This window comes from Zeus faber (genome assembly GCF_960531495.2).
Source record: "Zeus faber genome assembly, chromosome: 2".
Taxonomy (NCBI): domain Eukaryota; kingdom Metazoa; phylum Chordata; class Actinopteri; order Zeiformes; family Zeidae; genus Zeus; species Zeus faber.
Genome location: NC_137189.1, coordinates 46,876,676 through 46,888,473, shown reverse-complemented (window position 1 = coordinate 46,888,473; position 11,798 = coordinate 46,876,676). Strand labels below are relative to the sequence as shown.

General features: G+C 44.7%; 1 protein-coding gene across 1 annotated transcript in view; it reads left to right on the top strand.

The window, feature by feature from the left end:
- kcnk10a (potassium channel, subfamily K, member 10a) overlaps positions 1–11,375 on the top strand; it is a gene marked incomplete at both ends in the record, with an annotated part of 32,344 nt that extends 20,969 nt beyond the window's left edge. Inside the window, 4 exons of the mRNA XM_080023944.1 lie at positions 5,923–6,083; positions 7,207–7,399; positions 9,377–9,519; positions 10,692–11,375. Of these exons, the coding sequence (XP_079880070.1) occupies positions 5,923–6,083; positions 7,207–7,399; positions 9,377–9,519; positions 10,692–11,375 (1,181 nt within the window). The remainder of the gene's footprint in view (positions 1–5,922; positions 6,084–7,206; positions 7,400–9,376; positions 9,520–10,691) is intronic.
- Positions 11,376–11,798: the final 423 nt, after the last annotated feature.

The window sequence follows — 11,798 nt, the reverse complement described above, 5'->3', positions numbered from 1 at the left end:
GCGGTATGCCTCGTGCAAAAGAGATCACAGCAGGATTACAGTTTAACATGACATCCAGTGGCAAGTTTGGTTCTCTCCAATACATGAGGAAGAAAGGAGAAAATTCAGTACTTGCAAGAACAATTGAATTATAGCTAAGCTCAAACTGTGGCAGGTACTCGTCCCATTCGCCACCACTTGGTGATACAGTATGTACTTAGCAAGTTGATCTTGCAATGTCCGGAATTAGCCTATCCACCATACTGTCTGACTGAGCATGGTATGGTGATGTGTGTGTTTTGTTGGTTCCAAGTGAGCTACAAAAATGATTGATGAGGTCCGACTCAAACTGCCGGGCTTGGTCAGTGTGAATTGACTCTGGCAAGCCACGTTGTCTTACTTTATAAAGTCTTCAAAAAGGAACTTTGCAACAGTAGTAGCACGCTGGCCTTTCAGTGGGAAAAAGTTAACATAGCGTGTGAAATTGTCCATTACTACCAGAGCATACCTGTTGCCTTGTGTAGTGACAGGTAGCTCATTGATGTCGGCAGCAATCTTCTGAAATGGCCTCTCTGCTTGGATTGGTTGTAGTGGGGCTCTTTCATGGGGAGTTGGTGAACCCCGTGTTTGACATGGCAAGCACTCAGCACAAAACTTGTGAATATCGTCACATATCATTGGTGATGTATGGCCAATAGCAGATGCATCTGGCCCTTTGCAGTGTGCACTCTGCAAAGGGCCACTGGAGTGATTTCCTTGTAACCCTGTCAAGGCTGTGGGAATGAGGCAGGCAAAAAAACTTGAAAGGTTGCAGGTGTGTGGGGCTTTTTTTGACTTTCCTGCAGAGGATTCCATGTTAAATGCTTAATTTGGGATACTCATGCCAGAGTTTCCTCAGTGTGGGGGAGGCGTATTTGAGGTGATCTATTGGTGGTCTCTGAGTCCTCTAGCCTTTCAATGACTGTACTAAGACATTCATCCTCACTTTGCTGTTCCTGCAGGTTTTCCAAGTCAGTTGACCGCATGTGGCTGACTTCAGGAATAACTGAGCGAGTGTTGTCACGCCTGTCTGTGGAGGTGATGACCCACTGAACAGCTTTGTTGTGGGTCTCAGTGTTAGGACGCCTGGACATGGCATCCACATTGGCATGTTATTTACCTTCCCGGGGCAGAAGATTGTCGTCATACACATCCAGTTAGAGTATCAATAGTCTTGGTCATGAGCTCTAAAACATCCCTGGTAAGTCAGCAGTAAAGATTTTGTCGCTGTTCGTCAGTAAGTGCGAACTGAGTGAGGTCAATATCTGGTGATGTCTACCTGAAGGGAGGGTTCCACTATCATAGCAACTGTGGCTACGTCCGCTTCCGCTATGGAGTAGTCGTCCTCACTATTTCTGCCTAGTGGATGAAAGTCTCCTTAGCATAGTGTCACATGGTACTTGGAAATCAGCATTCATTACTCTGTCGTAAGCCAGTCCTGCCCATACAGGAGCAAGTTTGTGTGCTGCTAACAGACCTTGAAAAGTAGGTGGACCTGGCTCTCAGATACATGTGTAGTTTGCTTCCAGATCCGACACGCCAACAGTGGGCTGAACCTTGGCTAAAACAGTCATCTGTGACATGACAGGGACTACAATAGGAGATAAAGTGACAGCATTGCAGCTCAGGGGAGCAATCTCAGTAACACACAGGAGAGGGACACTGTACTGTACGACTCCCTACTTTATAAATACGTTCTCTCTCAAATCCAAAAATGCATAGTGTGCGAGTAGGAAATCCCGACCTAAAATCACTGGTTTTGTAACGTTTCTGACCACCTGAACAGTGTGGGGGAAAACCTCATTACCTAGCCTGCTGGTAATAGGAAGTGTGCCCAGACTGTAAAAAGTCGCCAGTCAGTGCAAGAGGAAAAAAGTTCAGAGCATTGCATAGCTTATGTTCTCAGAAATGGAATAAGAAATTTTAAAGGCTTCACTAATAAGTGATATGTCTGAACCTGTCTAGTTAGACTTTGGTGGCAATGTTCTTAATAACAGCCATTGCATAGTGTGTGGGCTTTTTGTGTGAGGGTCACACACCTGTTGTGGGGCCTCATAGCCAGTACATTACATTACATTTAGTCATTTATCAGACGCTTTTATCCAAAGCGACTTACAATTGTTCAAACTCCGACGGACGCAGCCATCAGGAGCAATTAGGGGTTAATTGTCTTGCTCAAGGACACTACAGCATGCTAGCAGGAGGAGCCTGGGATCGAACCAGCAACCTTTAGATCACTAGACAACCAGCTCTACCTCCTGAGCTACCATCCCCCCCCAGTAGCAGCAGACACTTGGCCCTCAGCATGTTACCATTTGTTTCCCTGCTCAATGGTAGTGGGGTCGTCTTTAAACCTCACACGATGGCTCCTCTCCCTGTGGTGGGTGTCTTTCCCTCTCAGAGTGGGTTTGGTGTGAGTCATACCTGGGTCGAGCTGAATCATATGGGAAAGAGTAGGAGCTGTGTCTGCAGGAGTCATTTTGGTGTGTGTATCTTGCGTTGAAGTGGTCAGGAGAGCGGCGCCTGTCTTGCCTAACCAGGAGAGTATCTGGGATGGGGATGATCACCGTGTGACCTGCTGGATCTCTGATGGTCGGTTGCGGAGGAGTAGGCACCACGGTCGGGAGACACAAATGGAGAGCGGCGATGTCTTTCTCTGCCATGCTCGCCCCTCAGTTCACTCGGAGGGTTGTACTTGAGTTTGGAGAATTCAGCATGGAGAGCACGGTGTATTGCGGAGTGGCTATAAGCTTGTCCCAGCTGAATAACTTCAAGCCTTAGTGCATGAACATGCTTTGAGTGTCCTGCAGATGGGCCTGAGTGAGGTTTTTCCGGTTTGGTGGAAACATAGCTGAGATTGGCTCACCTTGTGTGGCAGGAGGATGTACTTACTGTGTGGTTGCATGTGATAAAGCAGGTGCAGGAAGGAGTTTCTCAGCTTACTGTGCAAGTTCCCATTTACATGGAACGGCTTAGGCATCCTCCAGTGAAGCAGCGCCATGCTCATGACATTTAGCTTGAATAACGGGGTCTAAACAAGCAACAAATCTTCTGAAGCATACCATAGTTATCGGAATGCCTCCAGTACCAGCCTTGTGATTTCTGCAGCATAAACCTCTAGAGGTTCCTTGGGCAAGTGCTGTCTGGCATTCACAAAAGTCTGGAAGTGAAGCACGTCTGGTGGTAATGACAGCCAGAATGCCAGTGCATAAGGCGGGTGGGAATATCTATCTTCTGTCCATCTGCACACGCTATAACTGCAAGCTCTAATGTAGTTTTCCACAGAGAAAAAACATCTGTTGTCTTGATACTGTGTCTGACTATGTTAGTCATCCATAGTCTTGGTCATGAGCACTAAAACATCACTTCATAACATCACATCACATGTCGCTGTTCATCAGTGCTAACTGGTTAAGGTCAAGGTCTGTTAATATCTGCTGAAGGGAGGGTTCCACTGTCATACCAATTGCTTCAGCTATAGAGTAAACATCCTCGCTATTTCTGCCCAGTGGATGAAAGTTTTCTAGCCTAGTGTCGCATGGTACTTGGAGGTCAGCATTAGTCGGGTTCATTACTCCAATCTAGTTTTCCACAGAGAAAAAACACCTTTGTCCGGACAATCTTCTTGGAAATATGGTGGTAATTCCACTCTGTAGTGAACCGCAGTCTTTGTTGTGTCTAGTTGGGTCACGCCGTGTTGAATGCCTTGGCTAATCAAGTCGAAGATGAAGAAAAAAACACTGCTGCCGGTCTGTAACCCTCTTTTATTAGTTGGTAGTGTTCTCCAGTCTTTCTGGCCTGTGGGCAATAAACGGGCAACGATTTCTCTATACTGCCCACCTACATAAACCAGTTTCCCTTGTATCCCTTGTAATCCCTGTGGAAACATATGCCTCATGTTCCTCCCCAACAATTTACACTTTTTTTTATTACACTTGAAATGGATTGTCACGTCAAGTTTTGTCAGATATCATTCTGCCTCGCAGCCTCGTGGAAACAGCTCAGTGCGTCCCACAAACAGCGTGGGTTTAATGGCTTCGTAAAGTTTGTAAAGTGTTTTCTGTCAGTTGTTGACAATGTCATTTTCCCAACGGAGCATGAGAAATATTTCTATTTTGCTTCCATGAGAACATCGTTTAAGCCTGAGTTCTGTTCGTTTTGGCATAGATATGTATACTCATTAACCTTGAGACCTTGGCCTTTTAAAACCTTATCATAACTAGGGCTGGGCCGGTTATTTCATCATCGGGCGATTGTCAGTTACCGACACACATGCAAAAAAAACGTCATAATCGCCAGTTGTTTATGTTTTTCTAAAATGTACTATAAAACAGTCGACCTATTCTGTAAATATACATAAATAGTTTAATGTATGCTTAAACACCACACGTTCCCTCTCAAATAAAGCCGACAATACTCCTCCTAGAGTCGGGCTCTAGTGTGACGTGAATCACACTGATTTAATAAACGGATTATTTCAAAAGATAAAATCAATTAAAATGATTTAATTAAATAAGCGCTGCCTCGGGTGAGGACGGTGCTGATGGCGCATCATGACTTTATATGTTTTTTGGATTTTTTTCTCCACGTGGGATCTTCTCCCGAAAGGAGGGGAATGTGTGAACCAGCCCCAATCCCATAGTTCTAAATTTCGGCGTTTAAAATGTGAATATATTTGAATATTAAAAATAATAAAGCATACAAATTCGAGTGGGATTATAGAGGAATATCCGCAGCCCTAATAGGTTTCTTAGGTTCATTTTTTCCTGGGACCAACCGACCACTGAAATACTTGGTCATCAAAGCGTTCCACCCCTGTTCCGGCGTTTCGGCCCCGTTTGGCCTCCCGTCTCGAGCAGGCCGTGTAAAATGGGCTTATGTAATAATAATAATAATAATATCCTGCCTAAAATAGGAGAAGGTGAACACGCCCGTCTTCTTGGCGCAGAACCTTGACAAAGTCAAATGAAAATCGAACAGGCCAGACATTTTCATTTATGGTTTGTTTGTTTGTCTGTTTATTGAACAGAGACAAGCAGAATGAACGGTGACCGTCCCAGAAAAGCAAATTTTGTCCTGATCCCTTCAGGCAATGCTGATCTATTTGATTTCGTTTTATTTATTTAACTCTGCCATACTCAAATGTTCTATCGTTTCACATTTAATATCTGAGAATGTTAAGAAAGGCTATTTAATTTTATTTAACTTGATTGAACCGGCACAAGTCGGAAAGGCGCCCGACGAAACTTGATTATTGGGTGACGATCGATCGGCAGCAAAAAATGTCATGACCGGCCCCGCCCTAATCACCCTGCTATCATACTGTAGGTTATGACCTGGCATTTCGAAGCTTATTTTGTTTCTTGATTGTGTTTTTTTCTTTGATTACCCACTGACAGTTGACCTCTCTCCATTGATTTGAAATAATTCAACAAATAATGAATAAATAAATAAATAGATTGATAAAAAATTATAACCAATTTAATTAATTTATTCATTACTTAATATGAGGATGATGATGATGATGATGATGATGATGATGATGATGATGACGATGGTGATGATGATTATTATTATTATTATAAAATGTAAACATTTTATAAAAAACTATTTGGCTTTTGTGGAATATTACCAGTGGCATTTTCTTAAGCGCACATAAAGCTGCATTTTAACACATGAGCCGCCACAGTTATCTAAATACTGCACTTCAATGTAAAAGAATTGTGAAAGTCGTGTTCAGCCGGACAGAGAGTTCGCTGTCAAACAATATAATAACAGAATGCAATGTCCGTTTACTGTCCCTTCCATGTAACGCACACACCGGAAAAATTCCCCAGAAAGTGAAGGTGCAATTGAAAACACCATCTCTCTCTCCCCCTCTCTCTCGCTCGCCCTCTCTCGCAGGATACGGCAACATCGCTCCGAGCACAGAAGGAGGGAAGATCTTCTGTATTCTTTATGCAATATTTGGCATCCCGCTGTTCGGCTTCCTCCTGGCCGGCGTCGGCGACCAGCTGGGAACCATCTTCGTCAAGATCATCGCCAGGGTGGAGAAGATGTTCCGGGTAGGACGCTCGTCTCCCTAAAATACCGGACGTTTCGAACCGCGTGGCGCAGTGTCGCTGTTAGTCGCATCTACCGTGGTTGTTTGCGCGTTCGACCGAGGAACCCGGCGTGGAGATGCACTGGAGAGACGCAGACACAACCGGCATAGCAACGGTGAACAGAGAATCCAAAAAAATCTATTCACATGTTTCCAGGCAACGAGCTCTTCCTCCACAGCTTCAGTTACAGCTCCTCGGAGGCTTTTTTTGCAAAAGTTCCCCCAAAACAGTCGCGGCCTGGCACTTGAATGCCTCCCTGATTTCCTCGATACATTCTATGTGGATTCCGCCCTTCTCTGTGGGAGTTGAGGATAAAAATAATCGCCGTGTGAGGTGATAAAATGTGTCCCGCCGCACCGATTCCCGAATTGTAGCGCGCTTCTAAAATCTCCACGAGCCGCCAAATTAGTTTTAAAAAAGCTTTCTGGTCGGAAAATGAGAATTTTTCTCGATTCATGTTCCTTGGTGTTGTGTTTTTATTTTTTTTAATATTATTTCCCATCCATTATTCGCCATCCTCCCACCTTTGGCAAACAAATAAATCAGAAAGATTTTGAAGCCGTTCCCATGCCGACCATGCCATAATTTTTCCAAAAAGGCCATCTGGGAGGGATCAAACTCTCTGCCGTAACTTCGAGGAATCCTATGAAACTCCCTTTGTCATTCCCATTTCCAGATGATTGACCTTTCACAGCAAAGAAATATAGCTTTGCAAAATAAAAGATTTAAGATAAAAATGAAGGTCCGTCCGAATCCCGATTCAACCCCTGAAAACGACGTCATATTAAGTACTTGAAGCCAATAGCGTCCATTTATTTCCCAGGCTTCTTTTAAGATGCATGAGGTCGTGTTCAGGCGACCGCAGACATAAAGCTCCACTCTGATTGGCTCCCGAGTCAGGCTCCCTGCGTCCAGTCAGCAGGAAGGCCGAGGCGCCGAAACGCCTGCGGAGGAGGAGGCTCGACCTAACGAGGCGTCAGAGCCGTTTGGGCTGATGGAGCGTCCTGTTAGCGTAGCGGGACCGTGGGGGTCGAGCAGGAGGGTGGAGGCTCATGTGTGTGTGTGTGTGTGTGTCGTCCTTCAGCGCAAGTACAACCAGATCAGCCAGACGAAGATCCGCGTGGCCTCCACCCTGCTCTTCATCCTGGCGGGCTGCATCCTCTTCGTCACCATCCCGGCCGTCATCTTCAAGCACATCGAGGGCTGGACGGCGCTGGAGGCCATCTACTTCGTGGTCATCACCCTGACCACGGTGGGGATCGGGGACTACGTGGCAGGTGAGAACCCCCCCAATACTGTCCAGTCGGTCGGGGGGTGGTGGTGTGTAAGGTGTGTTCTGACAGGGTGCACCGACCAATAGAATCATTATCTCTGTTCCACCAGTCTTATATTTTCCCAAAACAACTGGCTTGGGATTTTGTAAGTCTAGTCCTGTGTGTGGAACAATCTCCAAAGCTGCTTGAAAATTTCAATTCCTATCGCCACTCAGCCAAATAAATAAGAAAACTTATATATATATATATATATATATATATATATATATATATATATATATATATATAGTTAGTAAGTTAGTTCCTCCCGTTCCTTCTGGAACATTTGGCGACGAGCCCCCACCATTTGCTCCTTACCAGAATGGCTTCTTCTCGTCGTTTCCGTAACATGCTTTTTTTTACGGGGTGAGGTTGTTAACCCCACGCCCAACCCCCAACCTGGAGGACCGGCTGCTGACTTACCCGTGTCACAAAGGCATTCTTGGCAGTGCTGACTTACCCGTGTCACATATGCATAAATATATATTATACTGTACATATTACAGAAATTAAAATAAAGATAAATGCAAATTTATGCATTTAAAAACATGTCAATATTCTGTTTTGTTGTTGTTTGTTGTTTGTTGTTATATATATATGCATATATATATATATATATATATATATATATATATAAAATTCAACAAAACTGAAAATGGACTTTTTTAAAGGCATTTGCATTTAACTGTAGTTTAATTTGTGTTGTTGTCGCTCGACACCACTGTAAATAAGAGTTCTTCCTCAGTGCCATCTCAAGATGAAATCAAGGCTGATTGTATTTGGGGATATTTTTCTACATTAGTCTGTGATTCCAGACATGTCTTACGGTCTTAATATGCAGCCTATAGGCTGCATATTAAGAGGCTGCATATTAAGACACACGTAAAAACAGAAGGATCATTGCTAACAGGCAGGATTTAATATAGAGAGATTAAAATGGGACCGATTTCTATTGAAATGTCATCTCTCTTTTTTTTTTTTTTTTGGCATAGCGAGAATTCCACATTTGTCTTGATATTAAAAGCCTGCATTACAGCTGGTTAAAAATACATTAGGAGATGGCTCCCGTTCCTCTGCCGTCGCTGTGTAGCAGGGCTCGGCATCAAATTAGGTCCTCGCTTTCTCTCTATCCTTCTTTCTTTCTTTTCGCATGCGTGAGGAGGTTTTGGGTGGAAGTCCATCTGTGACGGATGAAGGCCTCTCTCCTTTGGGTTAATGTGAAACACTGTTATTTATTGCATTATTAAACTGGAGCGCATCCATTTATTTCCACAGCACAGTGTCTGGATCTCTGCGATGGTGCAAGTTGTATCTCAACACACACAAAACACACACGCTGAGTATAAACACAGGAAAAAAACACACATTTTATATGTATAAAAAAATAAGCTAATAAACAGCAAAACACACAGGCTTTTTATTGTTTACTGTTTTTGTTCTACAGTAAATCCAAGTGGATAGACCTCAAACACCATTTTTTAAAATAAAATACAAAACAACAAAATGAACAAACAAACAAAAAGCAAAATAGACGGACAATATATATATAAATCGTAATTAAAAAAATACATGGCAGTTGTTTCAGAAAAGGGGTGAGAATCAAGCCCATAACAGTCTAGGGCTTTTTTTTTTTTTTTCTTGCCCTACATAAATATATTTCTCAGAGTGGAGCTGCTTGGTCAGTGGTTGTCATGGCTGTGGCGGGACATACCTACAGGTCGTCGCCGGTAGCGGCCGCACGTCTGCAGACACTAGTTTCCCAAAAGTAAAGCCACTCCCTCATATCGTTCCCCATACGGCGCAAGATCGCTGCATCTACTGTAAATACAATGCACCATAAATAAAAAGGAAAGCAGCAGCCCCGCGCTGGAACGTGCGTTCTGCTGCGCAGCGATGAATATTTCATCGTTTTCATTATTTTTTTTCCCCCACCAAATACAGGGGGAGACCGGAGGATCGAGTACCGTAAGTGGTACCGGCCGCTGGTGTGGTTCTGGATCCTGCTCGGCCTGGCCTACTTCGCTGCCGTGCTGAGCATGATCGGAGACTGGCTCAGGGTCCTGTCCAAGAAGACCAAAGAGGAGGTTTGTTTCCAAATCGTGTATTTCCCTCTCGGGGATCATTTAAAAGCCAACGTGAAGTGACCCGAAGAGGGAAACAAACCAATTACCTTGTGGCTTTTCAGCTCCTGTTGTTTTTTATGGTTCTCCTGGAAAGAAAATCACTCGCGTTAATACAATGGAACCCACAATCTCCAGGCAGGTTGAGTGCCCTGCTCCACCAGTTGAGCTCCACCCAAAACAGATTTCAGACCCAGTGTTAGTGTTTGTCCTTGCTTTAACTATTTATTCCGATTAATGATTTATCGTCTGTGTCATTAAGTTGGTTTGAAATTATTCATAATTTTCTTTAGTCCTATCCGAAAAGAACATATGAAAAAATGAGAATCGTGCTGAGCCTTAAACATTTATTAATAGATTAAAAATGTATGAGCCACGCATAAAACAGTCATTAATGGCACAACTTGTTTTTTTTTTATAGTAATGACATCATTCTACTGTATGTTAAATGAATAACCTGCAAAGTAATGTTTTTTTCACACTTTGTTTATTTGTTTTTTTCTGAATATACAAAATAAGCAGAAGGTGAAAAAAATCTTGATCGACATTTATACAGTACATACATATACAGCGTATATATAAATATATATAGTACATACTCAAAATCTTTACTTTAGAATTCAAATTTTTATACTCAAAATTAACAAATAGAAAGACAAAATAAATAAAAAACAATACTTTAAAGTAATACATGGATACAGCCAAGTCACCAAGTATGTAGGTGATCCAAATCAAATAATATTGCTCCCTCCTTACGGAATATTAGGTAAACACTTAACATAAGTTTAAATAATTTATTACATTTTTAAATGTACATTCATTAAATCTGGCCAATGAGCCCCTCGCTGTACATTGCAAAGGAAACGTTTTAAAGGCAATTCCAATCTATTCACACCACTGGATGGATGTGCACAACCACAGTGTTACAGTTCTGCTCCACGCTAGAAAAGGGCTAATGCTGATTCATTTATGAGATGCCTCTAATTGCTATGAATACCATGATAATTACATGTTAATTCCATAACTGCAGTCTGATTATAAGTCTACGTATTATCATCAGGTAGTAATCATAATAAGCTATAACATATCTAAACATGAATACAACACACCGAAAGATATGATTGCCTGCGTTCCAGGTTGGCGAAATCAAGGCCCACGCCGCCGAGTGGAAAGCCAACGTGCGGGCGGAGTTCCGGGAGACGCGGCGGCGCATGAGCGTGGAGGTGCACGACAAGCTGCAGCGCGCCGCCACCATCCGCAGCATGGAGCGCCGGCAGCTGGGCCTGGACCAGCGCGCCGTGTCGCTGGACATGCTGTCCCCCGAGCGCCGCGCCGCCTTCAACAGCCTGGACGCCGACGGCTACAAGACGTCCTCCCAGGAGAGCATCGACACCAAGCTCAACAACCTGCGGCTGCGCGGCGCCGAGCAGTGCGAGCAGCGCCCTGGCAACCAGACCGCCTCCGAGGACAACATCTTCAACCGCCTGGGCTCCGTCACCCGGCTCACCAAGCGCGGCCGGAACCGCGAGCTGAGGAAGAACATCCCCGACGAGGCGCGGCGGCCCCACAGCGAGGCCTACGGCTGCGGCGGGCCCGCCTTCGGCCTGGGCGCGCCCGCCGCCGACGAGGCCAGGCGGAGGGACAACGGGGGGGAGGAGGAGAACGAGGAGAAGGAGTGCAACACCAGCCTGTCCGACTTCCCGCTGTTCGTGGAGGTGTGCAAGCCCCAGAACGGCTTCATATCCACGCACGCCGCCAAGGAGCACAACAGTGAGAAGAAGCTCGAAGACAAAGAGCTGCATATTCAGATGGAACCATAGACCCTCACCCCCCAGCCTCGCCCTGGAACCAGGTGGAGGCTTTTAAGAACCACCGCTCTGTGCCTTAACTCTTATGTCCTACTCCTCTGTGTGCTTAAGCAAAGGGACGCCACTGGCGTCCCTGTTGTGCTCTATACTGTAATGTCTGAGTATTCACTGTGCCCTATCGATCTAGAAGAACAACGTTGTGTTGGCTTCATCACTACCCACAGTATCACGGTGTTGCAGAACGGTGTTTGTCCACTTGTACGATACCAAATAAAGGTCATGTTCTACGGGGGGGGGGGGGTTCCGTCCCCGAAACGATGCGTTCCGGGGACAGATGGCGTTTGAGAAACATCCAGACGTTCGCAGTAGAAGCCCTGATTCAAGAAGGGAAACAAAGGGTCCTGAGGCCCTGGGGATGACCGCAGTGACGTCGGT